General features: G+C 48.7%; 1 protein-coding gene across 1 annotated transcript; it reads right to left on the minus strand.

Annotated features, from left to right (window-relative positions):
• Positions 1-2,389: 2,389 nt before the first annotated feature.
• Positions 2,390-21,828, minus strand: ST6GALNAC1 (ST6 N-acetylgalactosaminide alpha-2,6-sialyltransferase 1). The gene is made up of 10 exons (XM_039390202.1): positions 21,751-21,828; positions 20,042-20,142; positions 8,258-8,894; positions 7,276-7,444; positions 6,926-7,097; positions 6,408-6,546; positions 5,909-6,012; positions 5,261-5,350; positions 3,962-4,061; positions 2,390-3,562 (listed from the first exon to the last, which is right to left on the minus strand). Exons 1-10 carry the CDS (start codon positions 21,757-21,759, stop codon positions 3,392-3,394), a joined length of 1,692 nt encoding a protein of 563 aa, XP_039246136.1. The 5' UTR covers positions 21,760-21,828; the 3' UTR covers positions 2,390-3,391.
• Positions 21,829-21,859: the final 31 nt, after the last annotated feature.

Consider the following 21,859-nt stretch of genomic DNA (forward strand, 5'->3'; position numbering starts at 1 on the left):
GTGTATTCATTACCCAAATCAAACGTCTCTGTTTAAATCCTGCAGCCCCCGGAGCTCCTGGCTGTCAGCGGGGAATCCCCTGCTGGTCGCTGGCACTGGGTGAGGAGTCGCTGTGTCTGAGCATCCCGGGGGATGTCAGACCCAATCCCGCCGTCTGTCCCTCTGCCCGCGCTGCCTTCAGCTCCGTGTCGTGTTGCAGGAGCCGAGGCCACACCTTTACACACTTTGTGAGTGGCACTCACAGGTACCAAATCTCTGCTCCATGTGACCCTACATACCCCAGGGAGCCCCCGGGCCACAAATCCCGCGGGCAGGCGGGTGTTACAAAGCAGAGGACACTGGGGGACACTGGCGTGGTGCAGCGTGGCCAGCTGCAGGGCTGTGCATGGCACTGGGACACGGCGCCAAACCTGGATGTGCCAGCCTCGGCACCGTGCCGGCAGGTCCCTGAACAGCAGCTGCCACCTGGTGGCACAGGGACAATCCTGCTGCCCTGCCAGCCACAAGGGTGGGGACACTTGGGGTGGCCCTGCGCCCGGGCACTGGCTCTGTTGAGCTGCACTGAGCAGGCTGGGGCTACTCTGGCACAGTCCTGATTTTCCCCTGGGACACTCACCCAGCTGGGATCTCGCCCAAGCCCCAGATCCTGGCTCTTGCCAAGGGTGCTCCAGCTGTATCTGCCCTCCACAGGTTTTGCTCCATTAGTCTGTGCCAGGACAGAAGCTGGCTGGGAAATGCCACCTCTGAGCCCCCTCAGCTTCCTGTGGCTGCTCTGGATCTGATGCCACAAGATCAGGTGGCCCTGGTGAGGCACAGCTGGACTTGTGCTGCAGGGCATGTGTCCTGGTGTGTGCCACACCTCAACCAGCCCACAGTGGGACAGGAGGTCTTGTTGCCAGGGGGGACAGGGGCAGAGCAAGGAGGTGAAGGGACCACCAGGTCAGAGCAGCTTTCCTGGGATCAGAGATGATGTGACTTTGAGCTTGCTGGGAAACTCCAGAGCACAGCAAAGGCCCTTCTCCAGCCAAAGTTATCCCTGATAACATCAAACTGTGATGACTGTGTTGAGAGGAAGGCCTGGAGGGAACAGATTCTGCTGGTGGGGAAAGCCTCCTGGGAAGTTTCCTTCCCTTGACTCTGGGAAGCCTCAGCACTGGGGAAAAGCGTGGGCTGGGGGCTGCCAGCCCATCCCCAAAGCCTCCTCACCCACGGGGGGATCCTTGTTCAGTGGGACTCAGCCCCATCCTGCTTCCCACAGGAGAGGGAAACAAAAGAGGAGGAGGGGGAAGGGAAGGGTCTAAGAGAAACTTCTTCCAACTTGTTGGGAAGAGAAAAGCCCTATTCAGGCAGGAAGAATACCCGTGTGGAGCCGGTCACTAAGCAACCCGCAGCAATGTGGTAGGGCCTGAGGGACAGGCAAGGAACAAAAGTGTCTCACTGCCCACCCAGAGCCCCGGCAGGGAGAGCCTGCAGGGCCTGGGGACAGGGGACACGAGAGGTGCACAGCCTCCACGAGGGTCCAGAGCTCCTGGTGCAGGGGTTCCTCCTTGGTCAGCTCTGCAGGGTGACCAGCCTCCATCAGGCTTCCCCTTTGCTGCTCAGGAAGGATTTGTGGTCTGCTCCTGTGGCTCCCCATGAGTCTGGTGTTCACACAGGGCTACATCATTCCCAGCAGAGGCACAGTGCATTTTGGGTAGCTCCCTGCTCCCACGGACACTGTGAGTGTGTATGGGCAGAGCAGCTCAACGCAGGCTACACCCTCTCCCAGAGAAGCTGAATTCTGCATTTAGATTCAAAATGTGGGGGGCTGTCCTTTGCAAACAAGCTCAATGAGACATGATCAACTGCCTCTCGGCAGCACAAGGAAAAAGGGACAAAGGAAATCAAGCCTGACAAACCCTGCTGACAATCCCAGCTGAAATGCTTCCCTTGGGCTCCAGGGAGTCCCTGGAGACGCTGCTTCCCCATCTGAAATGCTGCAGAAATGGGAAAACACTCACAGACAGAGCAGGTCCAGAGACCAGCCAGTGTGCAGCTGGTTAACTCCAGGGAGATGCCCTGGACACTGGAAGTGGCTTTTTGTCTGCATAGTGTCACAGGGGGGAACATCCAGCCCTTCACACATTTGCCTTGAGCATCTGATACACTTGGAGAGGACAAACCTTCCTCAGAGAGGTGTTTGGCCAGCGCTGATCCCTGTCCTGCAACAGCCAGATGAACAAGTGGGGGATGCTCAGGTGTGTCCACACAAACTGCAGAGCTTCTAGAGATGGAGGTGATCTCAATAACCTTCAGCCCTGCCCTTCCCTGCCTTCATTATCTGCTATGTCTCAGCCTTTAAAGCATCAGCTCTGGATGAACTAAATAACCACAACCCACAGGGCTACAGTGAGAGATCAGCTTGGCCAAAGTAGTGCCATTTATTTTATGTACAAAACCCCTTTGAGAAGGCCAACATGCTGCATGTGTCCTGCACACAGCACCGTGGGGGACAGGCACTCCAGCCAGCAGCAAGGAAGGGTAGCATCCATCCCCGGGCTTGGAGAGCTCCCACCTCCCCTGGCAGGAGGACAGACACAGTGCTCCGGGCACAGCTGGGAGCCAAGCATGACAAAGTCCAGCTAAGCAAGGACTTGGCACACCAGGACCATGCCAAAAAATTCACATTTTGTGCAGCCATGGGATCCCTGGAGCAAGAGGCACCAGGTACTGCATGTCTGCTGCACCACGGAGAGCAGTTACCTGCCCCTGAGCTGATGGCAGTGCTCCTTTGGAAGTGTCACAAGGCCACACTGGGAAGCAGAAGTGAGACTCATTCTCTCTTGAGTTAGTCACCTGGAAGTGTCCAGTCCATCCTTTTTATCTACAGGGAGCAGAGTGAGAGCAGCACCTCCAGAATTAAAGTCAACCTGAGACAGGGCCTGTGTGTGCATCTCCATCCACTGGCTCCTGAGGGAGCTTATTTAGACAATACCCAACTCCACAGTGGGCATCACTAATGGAGAGGATCCACCAGAACAGAAGGAGCTCCAGCCTGAGGAACACCTCCTTGCAAAGGGGGAAAACTTGGATTAAATAAAGGACACATATGCTGTCCAGATCCATCCTGGATTCTGTTCTCCCAATACCTGTGCCTACAAAAACCAGCAGGAGTCTTGCAGCACAGCCACAAGGATTTTGTTGGCACTCTGCATTTTCTTGTTCTTCTCTGGGCCTGCAGCATTCACACATTTGTGCAAGTGTTGTGAAAGAATAGAGGTGCTGAAGGAGGGAAATGTCTTCGTGGGGATGAAATGTGCCTGGCAGCCCAGAACTAACCTTGGCTCTGGTGGTCCTCTTCTGTTCACAGTGAGGTGTTGGGATTTCCCAAGCAATGGCCCTTGCCTCACAATCAGGATCTCTGGTAAAGCTTTATGATATTCTCATCGTGAAGCTTTTTCCACACCTCCTTCTCCAGTCTGAAGTCGTGGTTAGTGTAGAAAATCAGCCGCTTCCAGTCCTTGTCATAGTAGTGATCCGAGTACTTCTCGTGCCCCTCCGTGATGTAGCCATAGGCACTCACCTGGGAAAGATGGAGAGCTCCCTGGGCAAGGGTACCAAGGGTGGAGGGAGCTAAGTGAAATACAGGACACAGTTCCCAAACAGGGAAGGAGCACAGGACAGAGATGCCAGCTGGGGCTCCTTTGGTGACCCCGCATGGGGGCCCAGAAGGACCAGATTATGAGCACTGGCTCCTGCTGGCTCCTCTCACTGCCTCCCTGGGAGCTCACATGCTCTGGGTCACAGCAGGCCTCACAACCTCTATGTGAGCTATTTTAGGGCTGTTTCTCTTGTCTTCAGTCTGCTCCTCCACAGCTAACAACAGCCCACATAATCTCAAGGCAGACAGTAGGCAGGGTTGTAGCCACCCCTGCTCTCCCCTGCCAGACAGTGCTGGGTGCAAGAATCACAGGGTCCTTACCTGGTCACAGAGGTGGAGGGCAGTCAGCAGCAGGAAGGCCCCTGTTGTGGGTCTGTACAGCCTCCAGTAGGGCTTTTCCAGATTTTTAGATTTTAAAAACCTGCAGCAGGAGAAAAGAAAGCACAGAGCGGTTGCTGGGTGTGGTGGTTCAAGCAGGGTACACCTTTCCCTCTGTAGCCTCTGTCACATCTTCCTTCCTTGCAGCAGGTTGTGGCCATATGAGGCATTTCAGAGAAGCCATGGGTATGCCCAGAACTCCATCACCTGCACTGCAACCTAAGCACAGCTCTGCCCCAGCTGTATGGAAGTGGTAGTGGGGATTGAGGCAGTGGGGATAAAGAGGGGATGGATTAAAGGATCTAGTAGGTTAAAGCCCACTACTCTTAGGTCTGTCCTTTGCCTTGCAGTGCTGAAGTGGCTGTGAAGCTCTGTGCTATACCCTGCTCCCCATCCACACCTAAGAGTAAAACGAGACATAGGGAAGGTGCAGAGGTGGGTCACAAAACCTGCCAGGAGCTGCATAACCTGTGTTATGACAGGAGTTCTTTGGAAAGCAGGAGTCCACACCAGGAAAAAATAGCATTGAGTCCTCATGGCCTTGGAAAGGACCCAAGTCAGAGGGGAGATGTCAGAACGAGCAGGGAGTGCTGGCCATCTGGCTCTCAGGGAAGGCAGAATGCAGCTCTCAAGGAGACTGAAGGGTAAAGGCAGCCAAAGCAGGCACGACAGGAGCTCCTGTTCCTACATCTCAGTCACGTGTGGCCCACAATGGGCAGATCTCAGTGACAGGCAGGCTTGTGGACAGGATTGGAGAGGCACAGAAGAGCAGCCAGACCAGGCAATTGGGGTGCTGAAGAAGGGCCTATTCTGCTGTTTGAGGGGACAAACAACCTCAGGGGTCTAGAAGGAATCTCTGGAGACAAGGTCTGTTACAGAACCTTTCTCCAAGGTGCTTGGCAATGGGGAATATGAAAGGTTGGTCCTGAACTAGATCAGCTATTCCGGCACTTCAACAACACTCTTCCCACATTTAAAGTTGCCATTTGCCCAGGATCTCTTTTGGCTGCAGAAAGCCAAACTGTCTCCAGCTCACAAATTCTGGATGACTACCCACCACTAACATCCCACTGCATCCCCACAGAGAATTTCAGCTGAGTGCTGAAGTTTACCCCCAGGCTGCTGGTGTGGCTGAACTGCAGTTACAAGGGAGCAGAGAGCTGGGAGGAGAGCCCAGAGGCAGACAGAGATGGTGCCAGCCAGAAAAAACAAGCCCATTAGAGCACATAACCCCCAGCTCACCTGTTTTTCATGTATCTGAGGAAATCAGGGTGAACCACCAGGTATCTGTCCATTGTGAAATCTTTGTCAAATTTCTGCCGGGGCTTCTGCCTAAAGACAGGAATGGGGAGACTCAGGATGAGATCCTACAAAGGATCAGCACTTGGTGGTAAGAAAAGAACCACAAGCATTGTGAAATTATTCTGCAACATTTCCCAGATTATGACAAAGCCTCCATAGCCTGTGTGCATTGCAGAGGAAGAGATCAGGGAGAGAGGCAACAACAGGAGACAGGAATACCAAAAAGCACATGTTTGTATAGGCAAGAACTGGTGAAACCAGGCTTTCATCCATGAGCAGGACACCATGTACAAACACCAAACCAGACAGCAGCATGTGCTCATCCCAGAGGGCCACAAAACTTTCTCCAAGCTCTGGCCACACACCACTGAAATCAGCTGCCTCTGGGAAGGAGGTGTATTGGTTACAGCAGTGCTCAGAGCTTTGGAGGAAATGAGATATTTCTCCAAACAGATATGCCACGGGAGGGAGGCTTTAGCCTGGCTTTACCCTGGCCTGCCCCTCCTCAGGGCTGAGCACTGTGTAGAGGAAAAGGGCAAAACAGAGAGCTCCTCACTGCAGGCTGTAGAGGGGGCTAGTTTGTTTTACCCGCTGAGGTTCAGGAATCCTTTCCTGATGTCCTTGTTGAACAGAAGAGCCTCCAGCCACTCATAGTCTCTAGCGCCCTCCAGGAAGTGAATGTATTTGACATGCTAAGAAAACAAATGAGCATTAATGAACAGCACTTTAAAACAAAATTAAAGCAGACATCTTCTTTAAAAACCAAATGCAAGCAGACATCTAGGCTCACTGAGTTTCTTGGGCACACATCTTCAGTCTGCAGCTTTCAACTAGCCCACAGAAGCAGAATGGAGATAACCTCTGATGTGCAGCTACTTCTACATGCCAAAAGGCTGGGGTGGGACTGACACAGCTTGCCACTGCAACTACTCCCAGCCAAGGCAGTGCAGGTTCCCTCACTGAGGGAAATGCTGAAGTGCTGGCTCAGCCCCTTCGTTTCTCACGCATGGCAAGAACAGAACTGAAGGCCACAGACAAACAGCATCCCATCAAAGCTGTGCATTCATACAGCATGGGCCTGACTTACTTTCTCCCGGGGGATGTTGCTGAACCCTCTGTGTCCCAAGATCTGAAGAGAGGAAACCAGGGAGTAGGCTGTGAATCCATAAAAGGAGGTTTTTGTTCCCACATCTTTTTCGTAACCTTTGATTACAGCCCCGCTCACCCTGAGCAAGGAAATGAGAGGAGCAGAGTTAGGTGACCGCTGCAAACCCTCACGTCCATGTTCCTAACAGGAAAAGGTAGTGTTAGTCTGGAGGAAGGGAGGACTAGGCCTGTTGTGAGCAGCACCCTGATGGGCAGGAGAGCCCCTGCTCTGGAGATGGCTCTTTGTGGCTCAGCTGTGAACACAGGCTGTGGGTGTTCAGGAACTTTGCAATTACTTTTTGACTTTTTGTCTCCTCCCGCCATGAGTCGTTTTGGCACTTGGGAATCAGTGCAATAGTAGAAGAGATGAAGTGATGCAGCCACAATTGCCTGCTAGCCCAGAAAGTAGCTGTTAGGTTAAGGTAGCTGTGCATCATCTGAGGAGGAAGCCTGCCTTACCGGAAGACATAGTCATGGGAGTCAATCTCCTGGCCCATCCCAGAGTTATTCAGTATTCCTCCATTCCCCACGACAGCACAGCTGATGCATGTTGGAATGCTGCTGTTACGGTTGGCCAGGAGCAGCTGCTGGTGGGGATTCGGGGGCAGCAGGGACATGACCTCCTTCACCACTGTGAAGCAAACATGGTGGAGAGTTATCAAGAGCCTTTGGGATGGACACAGTGAAATCACCACAGTTTCCACCAGGAGGTCCACCTAGCCTTTGACAGGGAGATGCTGCAAAGCTCCAGCATCATGTTCCTGTTGGGAGTCTGATGGTCCCATCCTGACAAGCCCTGAGGGACTCACGTGAATAATTCAGGTCCATGAAGCCATATGGGGGTATAAAATGCTCCAGGCGGTTCCATTCACTGTCATTGAAGTGTCTCTTGTCTGTGAAGATCATGATGTTGGGCAGGAAGAGATCTCGCAGCCAGTCAGACTTGGCAGCTCTGGCCCTCACTGATTCAGAGCAGGTCTTGAAAAACAAACAGAAAACAATAAGGACTGATGAGCAGAGAGCTGATCAACCTGACTGAGTGCCAGTGCTTGTGTGCCTGTGTGTGACAGGGTCAGAGAGAAACACAGAAACTCCAGTGGTACATCAGTCATTCCACTCAGCATCCCCATCACCGTGAACATGAAGCACAATTTCAGCACTACATCCATAACTACCTGGCAGGAAGTCGCCTACCATGGAGCCAGAATGACTCCAAGTCTCCAAGACTTTCCTCTTCAGAATAAGAGGCCTGTGATGCTTAAATGTTTTACTGGCTTTGGGCCTCATTAACTGATGCAAATTAATATCTGTAATAGGTCTAACCTGAACTTAGCAAATAAGGCTATAAGCAGTAATAATATGCTATAATAAGCAGTGTCCATTGGCAACCCACCTCACAAGGTCCTCAGGAAGCACCTTGGAACATGGGGGATTAGATCACCATTACCACTCCCTTTAAAGGTACCAAAAAAGGTACAACTTGTTCAATGTCATAAATTAATCACTGTGAAATGCACTGCTGGACAGGGAATCCAGTACAGGCTGACCTCCAAATGAACCTATGGAAACACATGAATTGCATAAGTTCCCATACTAAAGCACAACAGAGGACTGGCCAGGCTGAGTCATATAGGAGGTGTTCCTGTCTGGGTCCCACCAGCATCTGCAGTGAGCTGACCTACCAGCTCAAAAATCATCCTCAGCTGCAAAGGGCACACATGCCCAGGAGACAGCAGACAAGGAGGTCAGTGGGGAGGCCTTCTTGGTGAACATACACACCATCACACCTACCGATGCTGGAGAGGAGTTATCCAGCAGGTACTTGTCCTCGAAATCCCAGTGTGGCTCAGATGTGTAGTTAGCAGCGCTCAGTTTTGTCTTTTTTGTCACTGCAGCAGCCTGAGGAACAGGTCTTACAGTTTTCACTGATGCAGGAGGCTCTTTGGGTTTTGATTGGTCTTTGGATGTGTTGTTTTCATGAGCTCCCTTCACCCCAGAGGATGGTTTCACTGTTGCCTTCTCCTTGGCTTCCTGTGCCCTGGGAAGGGGTTTCACTGTCCTCTTTTCCTTGGCTTCTTCCATCCCTGGAGCTGGTCTCACTGTCATTTTCTCCTTGTTTCCCTGCACCACAGGGACTGTTTTTACTGTTGTCTTCTTGATTCCCTCCAACTGAGGTGGTGGTTTCACAACCATGTTCTCCTTGGCTTCTTTAACCCCAGTAAGCGGTTCCATCATTTTCTTCTCCTCCTCCTTTCCTTTCCACCTTGGTGTCTTCTCCACCACATCTTTTTTGAGCTTTGTGATGTCTCTCCCCAAAGTCACCTCTAAAAACCTCCTGGAGTTCCCATTATCAGGACAGTTTAAACCCTGTTGCTCTTGTTTGTCCACTTGTTGCGTGTCTGGGGCATGTTGAAAAATGTTCAATTTCCTGAATGCAATCAAGGAAAAAGCAGACACATCACACACACTTTCCACTTAACACCGAACACCCTCCAGCCCATTTTTAGTGCTCTTGACTCTGAGCCTCTCTCTGTGCTTTAGAGCAATTTCATTTTGATCTTTGCCAAAGTGTTATTCAACTTCCTACACCATTCTGGCCTGAATTCTGCTTATCTCCCCACTAAGCAAATCCCAGAGGTACACACTCCTCTCCTCAGCACTTGGCTCATGAAACATTCACACTGGCAGTCACTAGCAACCAGTACAGCTTTGCCCTGCACTGGGTAGGACCCCTGGCAAAGTCCCCAGAGCACTGTTGTTTTGGAGATCCTGAGCTCAGGACATGGCACACACCATGAAGGCAGCCATCTGGCTCTTTCCTCTGCCAGCAGAGCTCTGTGCTTCAGCAACAGAGCAGGAAGATCTTCCAGAACTCAGGAAGGGAAGTCTAAGAAGTGAAACTCCCTCCTTTACCCTACATCATTTCTTGAGCATTTGGGCATTCTCTGCCACAAGGCACTTCTTCCTCTCCTCCTCCTCAGTCAGCTAATGCAATGGCATCACACAGCACTCACCAGGTACACGTGTCTTAGGGCAGACACCCTGAACCATTAAAATGTAAAATCTCTACATTTTTAGCACTTGCCTCTAATATTGCAGCTGCCCTGTTGCCTGGTTCAGAGGCACAGGCAGGTACAAGGTTATCACAGGAGGACACATCTGCCAACAGCAGAAGAGCCACCTGCAATAAGATTGGGCTGAAACCCAGCATAAAAACCAGGGCAGAAGTGGTGGGGTTTTGTCCCAAACACTCCTTCTTATCTGCACATGGCTGGAGGGTGGAACAGAAAAAAGGAAAGTGAAAAATTCCTGCAGCTGAGCTTTTATGAACAGCAAAGCTTTTTAGGATAAACCACCGTGGTTGTGGCAGTCTGATTTCACACTCATGTTCAGCCTTTGCTTCCAAGGTAATAAATGGGAAAAAAGCACTTCTTCAGATAACAGGCTGTAGATAACAGTTCAGTTGCTGCTGGAATTTGATGGATGCCACAACACTCTGATAGTGTTCAGGAAATTATTAGGTAAGGAGGCTTTTAACAGTTGCTTTGTATCAGATAAATACAGGAACCTTTGCAATGAGAAAAGAGAGAGTTTGTAAAACATGGCCTGTCAGCTCCACTTCTCTCATAATCATTAGCCAGTTACAATCAAGAGTGTGTGTAGAATGTGCTTTTGTAGGGGGTTGACCCTGGATGGACGACAGGTACTCACTACAGCTGTTCTCTCACAGGTACTCACTACAGCTGTTCTCTCACTTCCCTCTGCAATTGGACAGAGGAGAGGAAAAAAAAAGCGAAGGATTCATGAGTTAAGAGCTGGGAGAGGCACTTACTGATCACCATCACAGGCAACACAGACTCAAAATGGGGATATTAATTGGATTTATTACTAACAGGGTTAGAGCAAAAGAGTTGGGAAGTAAAATAATCTTAAAACCACCTTCTCCCCACCCCTCCTTCCTTCCATGTTCTCCCTCCTCCCCCCCAGCGGTACAGAGGGACAGAAATGGGGCTCACGGTGAGTTGTTGTTCCTGCCGCTGCTCAGGGAGAGGAGCTGGAGTCCTGCCCCTGCTCCCATGGGGTCCCTCCCACGGGAGAACAGTCCCTGATGGACCTCTCCAGTGTGAGTCCATCCCTCAGGCAGCAGTTCTTCCCAAACTGCTGTCCCGTGGGTCACTCCTCCATGGGGTGCAGTGCTTCATGAATGAGCTGTACCAGCGTGGGTCCCCCACAGGGGCCACGAGTCCTACACAGGAAAAACCTGCTCCAGCCTGGGCTTCCCTTTCCATGGGCTGCAGGTCCCTGCCAGGACCCTGCTCCATCCTGGGCCTGCCACGGGGTCACAGCATCCTTCCTGCATCGACCTGCTCCAGCATGGGCTCCTCCATGGGCTGCAGGGGGGTCTCTGCACCCCGATGCTCCTCCATGGGCTGCAGGGGGGTCTCTGCACCCCGATGCTCCTCCATGGGCTGCAGGGGCACAGCTGCCCCACCCTGGTCTGCACCACGGGCTGCAGGAGCTGCCTGGAGCACCTCCTGCCCCTCTTGCACTGACCTTGGTGTCTACATTGTTATTCACATGTTTTCACTCGGCTCTTCCCTGGCTGGAATTTTTTCTGCGCTGCAACCTTCTGTTCTTAAATACGTTATCCCAGAGGCGTTACTATCATTCCTAATTGGCAGGAAGCCCATCCTGGAGCCGGCTGGCATTGGCTCCACCAGACAGGGGAGGCTTCCAGCAGCTTCTAACAGAAGCCACCTCTGTAGCCCCACTGCTACTAAAACCCAGCCACAGAAACCCACTACAGCTTTCTATCCTCACGCTTCACGTATAAACTTGTGTTGCTGTTTACTGCCCAGTAAGAGGAAAGATTTTATATGTACACTCTAAGTAAAGAGATATTGGGTAAGGTAGCTCAGGCAGATCTTAAATCCCTTGATGAATGTCTGTTATATTTTTAAGATGACGTTTAAAACTTTGAAATTAAAGGGCAGAAAACAAGTAAAACAGGGCGGTATGACAAATGAAACAGGGCAGTATGACAAACCATTCCCCACTCCATTTCCCCATGTGCTGTCTCACAAGGCCGATTCCACCCCAGCTCTATCACATTTGCCCACATGGCCAGACACTCATGCCTACACAGGACCCTGCTCTCCTGCCCAGCATTTTAAATTCAGACAAATTGTCAAAGCAGCTCATCCAATTTCAGGCTCTAGAGTCCAGCTGGCAAACAACTGCAGAAGCTCAATGACACTTACTGTCATTTCCTCTCCTTTTACAAAGCCCAAGGACAAATAGAGGATAAAGCCACAAAAATGTTGCTTTGTGTATTTTATGTTACATATAAAGGTACAGAAATAGAACTGCCACACAGATAACCACAGGCAGTTGATACCTTGTGTTTTATTTCAGTTGCAAAAATGAAGTAAATTCTTTTCAGGCATTTCCATTACCTGAAACTATGGCAGAATTAAACAGCTTCAAGCAGGTGGGCATGGAGAGCCAGTTCTTGTCCCAGCTCTGCCACTGATGGGCTCTGGGATTGAGGACAACTCACTTCACTTCTCTACACCTCCTCCTTCTCTCCTTTTTCCCCCACTGCCTCCCTGGTGCAGATTCAAACCTCTAGGAATTGATAGCTGCCCTCAAGGTGTGGTCTCAAGTTGCTAGAGCTGAGCTAAGCTCAAGTCACCTCCAAGAGATGCAGATGTTCCCAGCCTCACTCTTCCTGCCTGCCCCCACAGCATCAGCCCTGGGACATCCAGCTGAAAACAAACTCCATCAAGCTGAGCCAGATGAGCTCACTGGGAGAGCTGGGACCAGATGAGGGTGGTGGGGAGGCTGGGGAGTGGTGCTTCCTGTACACAGCACACTGCACCACAGAATCACAGAATCAACTAGATTGGAAAAGACCTCTGAGATCATCAAGTCCAACCTAAACCAACACATCCATGAGCCATGCTCCTTCTAGGAAAGGCTCGAGTGTCTGCAGGGCTAATCCAAGGAACAGTGCTTCCTGCCAATGATGCTGCAGACACTTCACTGCAGTCTGCACTGCAATTCCCTCCACATCCCTTCTTGTAGGATTTGCTTGACTATTTATTTAAAATATATATCTATATGGGTCACGTCTGCATGACACTGGTCTCCCAGTATGCAGCATATTTGTGTTAGGAATCAGCTGCTGGACTCGCTAGAAATTGGAAGGCATCAAACCCAATTCCCTGTCCAGCAATACAATCTAGATTAGGGCTGAATGAAGTCATTTGGGGAGCCACTGCAAAAGCAAATACTGTGCAGTGCCAAAGTGTGAAAGCAGGTAGTATTAGTAAAGCAAAGGGTGCTTTAAACAGCTACACAAGCAAACCTGAGAAACTAGGGAGCCAGCAGAAGTAGGTTTTTGATCTGTGGATCTTCCAACACCGTGCTACACCGCTGAACATGGTCTGCTAAAGTAAAGTGGTCACCTAACTCAGATCAGCAGTGCAAGTTTTAGGGTGAAAAAGAGAGAGGCAGAGAAAGTAAGCGAGCACAAGTACTCTGCCCAGACAGTGCATATCAGGAAGAAGCAGGTTCTCCTACCTGAAAATCCTTGTCTTGTCCAAGGAGCTGAAACTGGCAATGAACATGCAAAAGTATGTTACAACAATGAGGCAAATCACGGGTTTGGCAATTTTAAGTATCCTTATCCTGGAAAACCGCATGGTGAGATGCCCGGGAGCGTCAGAGGCTCTGCTGCCACTGCCCAGAGGTGCTCACCAGGCACTGCTTTATCAAGGTGTGTTCAATGACTGGGCTGGTCTTCTCCCTGGATTTGCCTACAGGAGTGTGCACACCCTGTCTCACGAGATTCCCACACACTTTGCACATAGATCCAATTTCTCAGGCCAGATATCAGATTTTTACTATTCCTGTGTTATCACCATAAAACCATAAAAGGGTTTGGCGAAATAAACACTTGAAGAAAAGTACAAAGATCAGTGTTTACAGAGCCACTGTGCTGTCTAGTCTTTTACGTGGATCTGAATCATGGGTCATCACCACCACCTGTGTCTCCTAGAACGTTTCCATCAACAATCCTAAACATCCACTGGTCAGATTATGTGACTAATACATCTGTTCTAGAACAAGCAGCAATCACAAATATTGAGGCCATGTTGCAGAGAACACAGCTGTGATGGGCAGGGCACATCTCCAGGATGAAGGACCAACCACCCCCTCCCTAAGATCCTGCTCTATGGTGAACTTGCCACCGGCTGCTGCGAGAGAGGAGCTCTGAAGAGAAGATACAGAGACTCCCTGAAACAACAATGGCCATATTGATCACCATAACTGGTCTACTCTGGCCTCCAGTCGGGAGGTCTGCAGACACACCATCTATAACGCTGCTGATGCCTTTGAGAACGCAGCAGGATCACCCTTGAGGAGAAAAGACAACACAGAAAGAATCGTGTCTTGCAGAATTTACCACCTAAGGAGTCTTTCTGCTCTGCCTTTTGCAACTGGACATGTCTATCTCATATTGGCCTTTTTAGCCACCAGCATGCTTGTAACAAATGTGGGTAGAGCCCTTCCCAAATCTTTTAAAAAATAGTGGGAAAAGACCTTTTACTGCAAACAGTGGAAGTTTCCTCTGTTTTCCTTAATGAGATTGGTCTGGTAAGAAGGAAACCCTTCATCTCTGATCTGGCAGAAGCACCACTGGGAACATGTGTGAATTATGGAAGTAGCCATCGTTACAATCAAAGAAGCTTGCCCAAGATTTTAGATATAACCATAAACATATATTCTTCATGCAGTAATTGCTTGCAGCTCCAATCCAGAAGCAATCCCTGCCCCCCAAAAGCTGATGGATAGGTACCCATCCATTTTACCTTGTGATTGCTTTGAAATAAATCAAAGTAAGAGTCGTTGCAAATCCAGAACAGAGAAGTTTGTGTTATGAAAATCCCTGGTCTGTGTGGGATCAATTTGGGCAATCCAGAGTACATCACCCCAGCAGCAGAGGGAAAGATCTACAGAGATGAACGCCACAGCCAGATAAATGCTTATCAGGTAGTTTTACAGCAAAAGGCTATTTTTAATTTCTAAATTGTTAAATATTAGCCCTGACAGTTCACAGGGAGGTGGCCTTAGTGCTCCTTATGCATAGGCTGCTTTTGCACAGCTCTTATAAAAAAGTCAAGCTCGGATATAAAAAATGCTTTTGTTGATGGTATCAACAAAATCTCAGAAGCATGATACTGAATACACAGAGAACAGAAGGTGCCTGTTTTATGTCACAGGAAGGCCAGTCAACAGGTTTCACAGCTACCTTGTACCCCTCCACACAGCACAGCAAAGAGCTGCAAAGACTCCCTGTACAAAGCTCAGCAGTAGCTGACTTCCTTTATTGTCCATACTTGCCGACAAATTACTCTCTCTGGATTTATGTGCAAAGGATTGGTTATCAGAGGGCCTAGGAGAGAAAAAATGAAACAATAACATTGGTTTGAAAAGCCTTTGAAGAAATACAAAGGAGGTTGTTAGCTCAAGGTACAGCCCTGGCTCCATCTACAACAAAGCATTTCACTGCTGCTCAAACTGAGCCCAGGATTGAAGGAGAGATGTGTTGAACAACTACAGGCACTGAGAAAGGGCTCAGCCAAGGTATTGCCATATTCCTGGGCACTGCTCATGAGCTCCAGGCACTTTCTACAGAGGTGGGCTGCAAGGTGCAGCAGGCAAGTAGCAATTCTGTACCCACAAAATCTCCAACAGGACATTCTCACAGGAATAAGTATCAGTCCTGCACTCATATGCAGCACAAACAGCACTGGCTTCATTTTAGCCTTCCTCTCTCAAGTCCTATGCACCTTCAGGTATTCAGCTTGGAAGAAGCTGCTTGTGCAACTACAAAACTTTTTCTGTTAATAGGATCTCAAAGAGAAATTCTGGAGGCAGCAAACACTTCCCTTCAACCTTCTCCATGTACCATTACTGCAAAACCAAGAGCCACAAGGGATAGCAAGACTCCTACAACCAGAAACAGATGGATTTCTTTGCTTTTAAGGAACTGCTCTGGTGATTGTGGAGAACATGCCTGTAGCACTCTGTGTTCAGGAAAGCTTGTGCTTGGGGGAATATCCAAATCTCTGGCAAGCACATTAGCCAAAAGCAGGCTTGCTATGCAAAACACACAGCTTTCCACCTTCTTGGTGTAAGAAAAGAAAACCTAAAAACCCCTCTCAGAGTACTGACTTCTACTTCCTTGGAGTATCATTTCATCATCCTCCACCTCCACTGCTGAAATCTGTCACAAGTGAGGCAGCCAGGCTGGTTAGCTCAAACATGAGGTCAGGTTGGGAAATGGGGTTATATTGGAACTCTCCAGGATGACCTGGGGAAAGTGAGGCCAAGAGCAAAGCTGGTCCCTTATAAAGCTCTATAAGAAGTAAGATGCTTGGGGTACACAGGGCTCCCAGCCCACAGACAGGAAGATAATAAGCAAAGACTCCACCTAACACAGGGACTGGCCTCTCAAGGGCCACAGGCTATGCCAGCCTCCTTTTCCAAACACATTTCTCTGGCATTCCTACCTCCAATCCCAGGAGATGCTACTTCTCTCGTGGTGTAGAGACTCCAAACCCAGCACTGCTGCTCCATGTTCAGTTGCCCAGTTACCAACATCAGTGAGCACAACAGAAGCTCTTCTATTCTTCAATGCTGTAAAAACAAGATGACTTTGTTTTAAAGCAAACTGCACCTGGGATCAGCAAGTGAAGGTGGTTATCTGTCAGCCCTTTTTTATCTCCAACAGTCCATTTAATTGCACATCCACTTAACTACATCCTTGTTACATCCTGGACATATAAAAGGCAGATTTGCCTGGTTTGGATTTTATTTTTTTTTTGTGTTCATAAACAAACTTCATTGCTATTAGATCTTAAACTGTGTGTGTTGTGGGTGTCAGCTGCCATTTGAACTGTGCCATAAATTTATCTGTGGGCATGTTTTCCAGAGGGCTGTGTGTCAAATCTTGTTGACTTGCCTGTGCCCTGTGTGCTTTCCATTTTCCCATGTCTCTGGGTTATGGAACAGAACATCACAAGATGTATTTTAAGAACAGAGCTGTTCTACAAATTGATCCAGCCTTTGCTGCAGGGTAAACTTGTCTTTCAGTGATGGCTACACAGTACCATAACCAGTACTTGACTGGAAGCCAGTGGAATAAAGAGCTGCTAAAGAAGCTGAGGGTGTTTGGACCTGTTCACAGTATCACTTGATAGAAGAACTGAGTGAGTTGTAAGTGGGAGAGAAAAAGAATGACATTGCCTTCAGCATGTGACTGCTCAATGGTCATGCCTGTGGGCTAGCAAAGGCTTAGCTTGGCAAGCTTAGTTTCTTGTTCTCCTCTCCCTGTTCAGCAGTCATCTCCAGAAGCCAAAGTTTTTAGGCTGGGAATCTGGGGAGGAAGAAATTACAAGAGCAAACTCTGCACAACTATTTGTCTTGCTTTCACCAAATAAAACCCATAGCCCAAAAAATCCCAAGCTTCCCATAATTCCACATTCACTTGTCGTTTTCCAGCTAGTCCCTTCCCTTCTGCACCAAACTTTCCCTCAAAAACACTGAACAAGCACCCAGAGACAACAGCATTTTTCAAGAATACCCACAGTTTTGTCACGGAGCAAAGCCCCAGAAAACTGTGCCAGGAGCAGGGGAATGGCTTAGAGAGCCAACTTGCCTGCGTTCTCCAAGGGCTAAAATGCCCCAGGAGGGAAAGAGACAATGGATTTGATGGTGGAACACTTGAAAGCAGCTCCTCAGTGTCCACACAGCAAAGCAAAACTTGTTGGGTTTTCATTAGTGCTGATTTGTGGGCTTGGCATCCAGCCCCACCCAGTAATGCCCTTGTAAAAAAACTGCTTTGAATCTGTGTTGTGACAGCAGATGACATGGGTCCAACCTAGAATATTTCTCCCTCTCCCACACAGTAATGGGACCATGGGCAGGCTCCTCCAGCCAGCTCCTACACACCATGGAATGTCCTTGCCTGGAGCAATCACTGGGAGATGGAGTGTAAGTGCTCTTAATTTGACCATATTACAGCCTCTGGTTGCTGGAACTTGTTTTAGTTCTTTCTGTAAACACAGTGAGGACTCAGCTTTTGAGCTGTTCCCCATGGCCACAGCTCTGGGTGATAACTAACCTCTCTGTGCAGAGTGGAGCAGACCAACTCTGTCACCTCACAGCCTTTCTGCTTCTTGAGCTCTTCGCCATTCACCTCACCCTGCTTAAGCTGCAACCCTGAAATGCTCTGGTCTCAGCATTCCTTCCTCACACACACAACACTGAGAAGACTAATGAGCCACCTCGTTTGAGAGAATTTTAAAAGCCACAGAAAAATACGCTCCCAGCAACAATGGCTGGAAACGTCAGCTGGAGTTACACAGGCTGGAAAGAACCAGGGATCCTTTATCCAAATGCCTCCCTCAGCAGCCTTTTTTCTGTGCCATCCCAGCAGGAAGCTAAGCACAGCACCCCAGAGCTGCCAGACAGACAGACAAACCGACACCACTTCAGGGCTGAGATGGGCTGTGAAGTTTTTCCCCCCACCCCCTTTAAAATCTATTTGATGGAAAGGAAGAAAGCATTCTGTTTCCTGACCAGGAATCTCTCAGACCTGGTCCCCCAAGGAGCAGGGCAGCACTGCAGATGGGTGAGGAGGTCATTTATTAGACTCATGGCTAGTTGCCCTCCCATCAGAAAAGCAGCCTCTACAGCTCCTCTCCCTGACAGCTGGCAGGAGTAGGAGCATTCCAGCACTCTTCACTGCTGCAGAGAAAGAAACACAAGAATCACAGAGCCCAAATTCCTCTCCATAGCCCCGGCAAAAAATGCAGGCGTGTTATCTCAGCACGTCACATCTGGCAGCAAAATTCAGTCCCTGCACAGATATAAATTACATTTGTATGTGGGTCTACTACTTTTAGAGCCATAAGTGAAATATTTCTTGGTAAAGGTCTTTCCCATTTTCTTCGCACTGATTTAACATCAGAAACCATCCCTCTTGACATCTCTGGCAGGACAAATGTACCATTTGGCATCCTTTGGGGTGAAAAGTGCTACAAGGAATGCAAGATGTAAGCCTGCTTCTTGAGTGGTATAAATCATCCTGTCCCTGTCTTACACTTGGAAAACGTGGCCTCACAGTGCCTTTCTCTCTGTTCCTGACTGACAGGAGCATCAGAGAAGCACAGTCACATTTTTAGCTGCAAGAGTAGGACAGTCACAGGGTTCTGTGAGGAGCAAGATGGATTTACTGCTGGAAATCTGATGCTTCTCTTCCCTTCTCTCTCTTTTGTCTATTTTACTTCTATGTACCAGTTCTTCTGCTTTATTTAGACACATACAGGGTGCTACTTATCTCCATCCTCCTCCCATTAACTTGACAGAGACGTTTGCCAGCCACAGAGAGAAGGTAATTCTTTGCCACATCAGCTGCACAACACCCATCAACCTTGTACAGGGAAATCCCCAGGCAAAGTAACTGCTGGGCAGGAGAGCAGCACTGTGCCTTTGCACTGGAAATAGAGATCCTTGTGCTCAGGAAGGGCGTGACATTCTCTCCTGATTCCCTGGAAACTGCTTGGCATCTCTTCAGTCTGGGTTTGTCTCACAGGCCTTGGATTTCCAGGATGCACAGTCTCAGCCAGAGCCAAGAGGATCAACCAGCCTGTTCCTAATAGTTCTGCAGGATGACACTCGTCATCTCCTCCCAGAGCTGCACTTCCTAAAGATGTGCCATGGAGAAGTCAGGCAGGACATACACCCAGAGTGTTTGTTGCTAGCTCTGCAGCTTGTACCTCACGCTTTGTGTCCCCACTTTTGGTTATCAAATGACAATGATCAAGCCTACAACAGAAACAGTCTAAGCTGTGCTGTTTACATACAATGTCAAATTCGAGGGGTGTCCAGCCCTTGTGTTAATCTCTGTTATTCTGCTATTACAGCTCTCTCTGTAGTGGGCATTTGGCACTGAGACATTATCTGTTCATTTGGAATGAGTTACACTGCAGGGCCACAGCAAAAGAGGCTGGAAAAGTCACCCTGCAAGGTCACCTCGTGCAGTTCCAAGCTTCAGTGGTATCTGAACAAACCCTGTGACTGCAAGCAGATGTTAGTTGGGTCCTGTCTACCTTTCAGTGCCTTTAATGTTTCCCTCCCTCTCTCTAAGCAATCTACACCACTGCATCACAGTTCACTGACCCCCATTTGCTGCACTCCACCTTGCAGCTTGCTCAATGTCCAAATTCATATTTACCCCTTAATATTGTAACCATAAGTAAACACAAGCTCAGACAACTAAAATAACACATTAAATGCACAAAACAATCAAGAGCAAGAGGACACATTGCTCTTTATTAAAATAAGAACTGTGGAAAGTTATTCTTCTGATTGTTTAATATCAGAATAATGTGTGCTATTCTGTGAAACCATATGGTAAAGGGTTCTCAGAATCCAAGAGAAATAAGAAGCCCTCGGGTTTATAAACCTTTTGTAATTTACCCTAAAGCACTTGCAAATTACCTTACTGTGGGTCCTTCAGGGGATGCTGACAGGCAGTCCTGGCTGACAGGAGTACGAGGAGCCCTGCTACAGCATCGCACACTTCTCCAGACAGAAGGCCTCTGAAATAAACAGAAAGGAGACAGTGCAGCAAAAGGCAGTTAATCACATCAGAATTTAACCAGGGTGGTGCCAGCAGTCCTGCTTTTGCCCAGAACTCCAAGGATATCTTTTTGCTTTCAGCTTTATCTCTTTTTGCTTTCAGCTTTATCTACACACTGGTGGCTCCACCACAACATCCTCAGAGCCCTGATGGCTGAAGCCACCACGCTCCAGCAGCTCACAAGTCAAAGGTGGGCTATTTGTTTTGCCACTGCCAAAGTACTTCGCTGTTGGTCAGGAGGTAGATCAATTAAAACCATTTTGATATCTCAAGTGCCCCACGAACACATTAAAATAACTACACTTTTTCATGGATGGAAGTTCATATGTTCCCTAAAATACAATTTGACTTGAGAATTAGCTTTTTCTCCTATCTACAAAATGCGCATTGTCTGAAGATAAATAGGTGGCATTTTATTTGTGTAATTTTATGTGGTTTGCTGTCTAATCCATCCAGGAAAAACATTTCCTGTCTTGTCATGTGGTTGATTAATCTTTAGGTTTTCTGTTATCCTGTAAAACATTTTATTGTCTAGGGATTGCAGCTAAATTGCAAGTCAGCTTCTCGAGGCCACTCCTTGAGGTGTAAAACACTGTATTCTCCCAGCCTCACGTTTCTCTTAATATCAGCATTTGGCAAGGTCTGGCCTTAAAACTTCAAGTAAACCAGAGGCCTGCAATTCCATTTATGCATAAATAATCAGTGCATGCTTCACTAAAAAGGACTAGGTGGTCACCAACACTACCAGGGTTTTCCTGCAGGCCAAACTGAGACGCACTCATGCCTGCAAGCACCAGTTTTATTAACCTGGTTTGACTCAAAGCAGAGTCCTGGCGATCGAATTTTGTTTCAACACTGCAACTGGCAAGTGGAATTCACGCATGGAGAAGAGATGAGTAGAGCTGTCAAACAACAGACCACCCTTACACCATCCCTTCCTATGTGCACCTAAAGACAACTGTCAGCTAAGTGACCTGAGAAGCACCCAGCCAGCTCTTTCTCCAAAACTAGGTCCACATGGCTCTTTTTGTTGTAGTTTGTGCTCACAAAGAAGGGGAAAAAAAAAAACTCCTGTCCTCTGGTAGATTTGTTTAGAGAAGGAAAGGTTTGTACAAGGGGGTCTTGGATAACACTATGTGCTGTTAATCCCTAGGTTGCCAGGACAGAACTCTGCCATTACCATCACAACATGCTCTCCCACCTTAGGACAACGTGGTGAATCAGTCCTGGGCTCCCAGATCCCACCCAACCCCAAGGGTCTGCATTCCTGTGCCCCCACAGACTGAGCCAGTCACTACAAGTGCAGAGGGCAGGATAAAACCCACCATATTTTCATACCATTAGCAAGAGAGCTTCTGCCTCATCTTTTGTTGCAGAAAGGTGAGCAGGGACATCAACCCCATCACCACAGGCTTGTCAGTATAAATACTACCAAACTGCCACACACAGTGCAGATCACTGATGGGTGCAGTATATCCATGTACAAACAAGGATAATCCACCCTTTAGTAAGAAAACATTTGCCACAAAAGGCCATAGGAGGAGCTGACTGTCTGGCAAAGACAGACCTTTGTCATGAAGGAGCCTGGGAACGGAGGAGCCAAGGCAGCACTTCTGCTGGACACCAGGATAAAGGTACTGGATGCAGGTCCATCATCTTCTCTGCCTGTGCACACA

The sequence above is a fragment of the Pipra filicauda genome, unplaced genomic scaffold, assembly GCF_003945595.2.
Source record: "Pipra filicauda isolate LSUMZ 115617 unplaced genomic scaffold, ASM394559v2 scaffold80_size11013439_pilon, whole genome shotgun sequence".
Taxonomy (NCBI): domain Eukaryota; kingdom Metazoa; phylum Chordata; class Aves; order Passeriformes; family Pipridae; genus Pipra; species Pipra filicauda.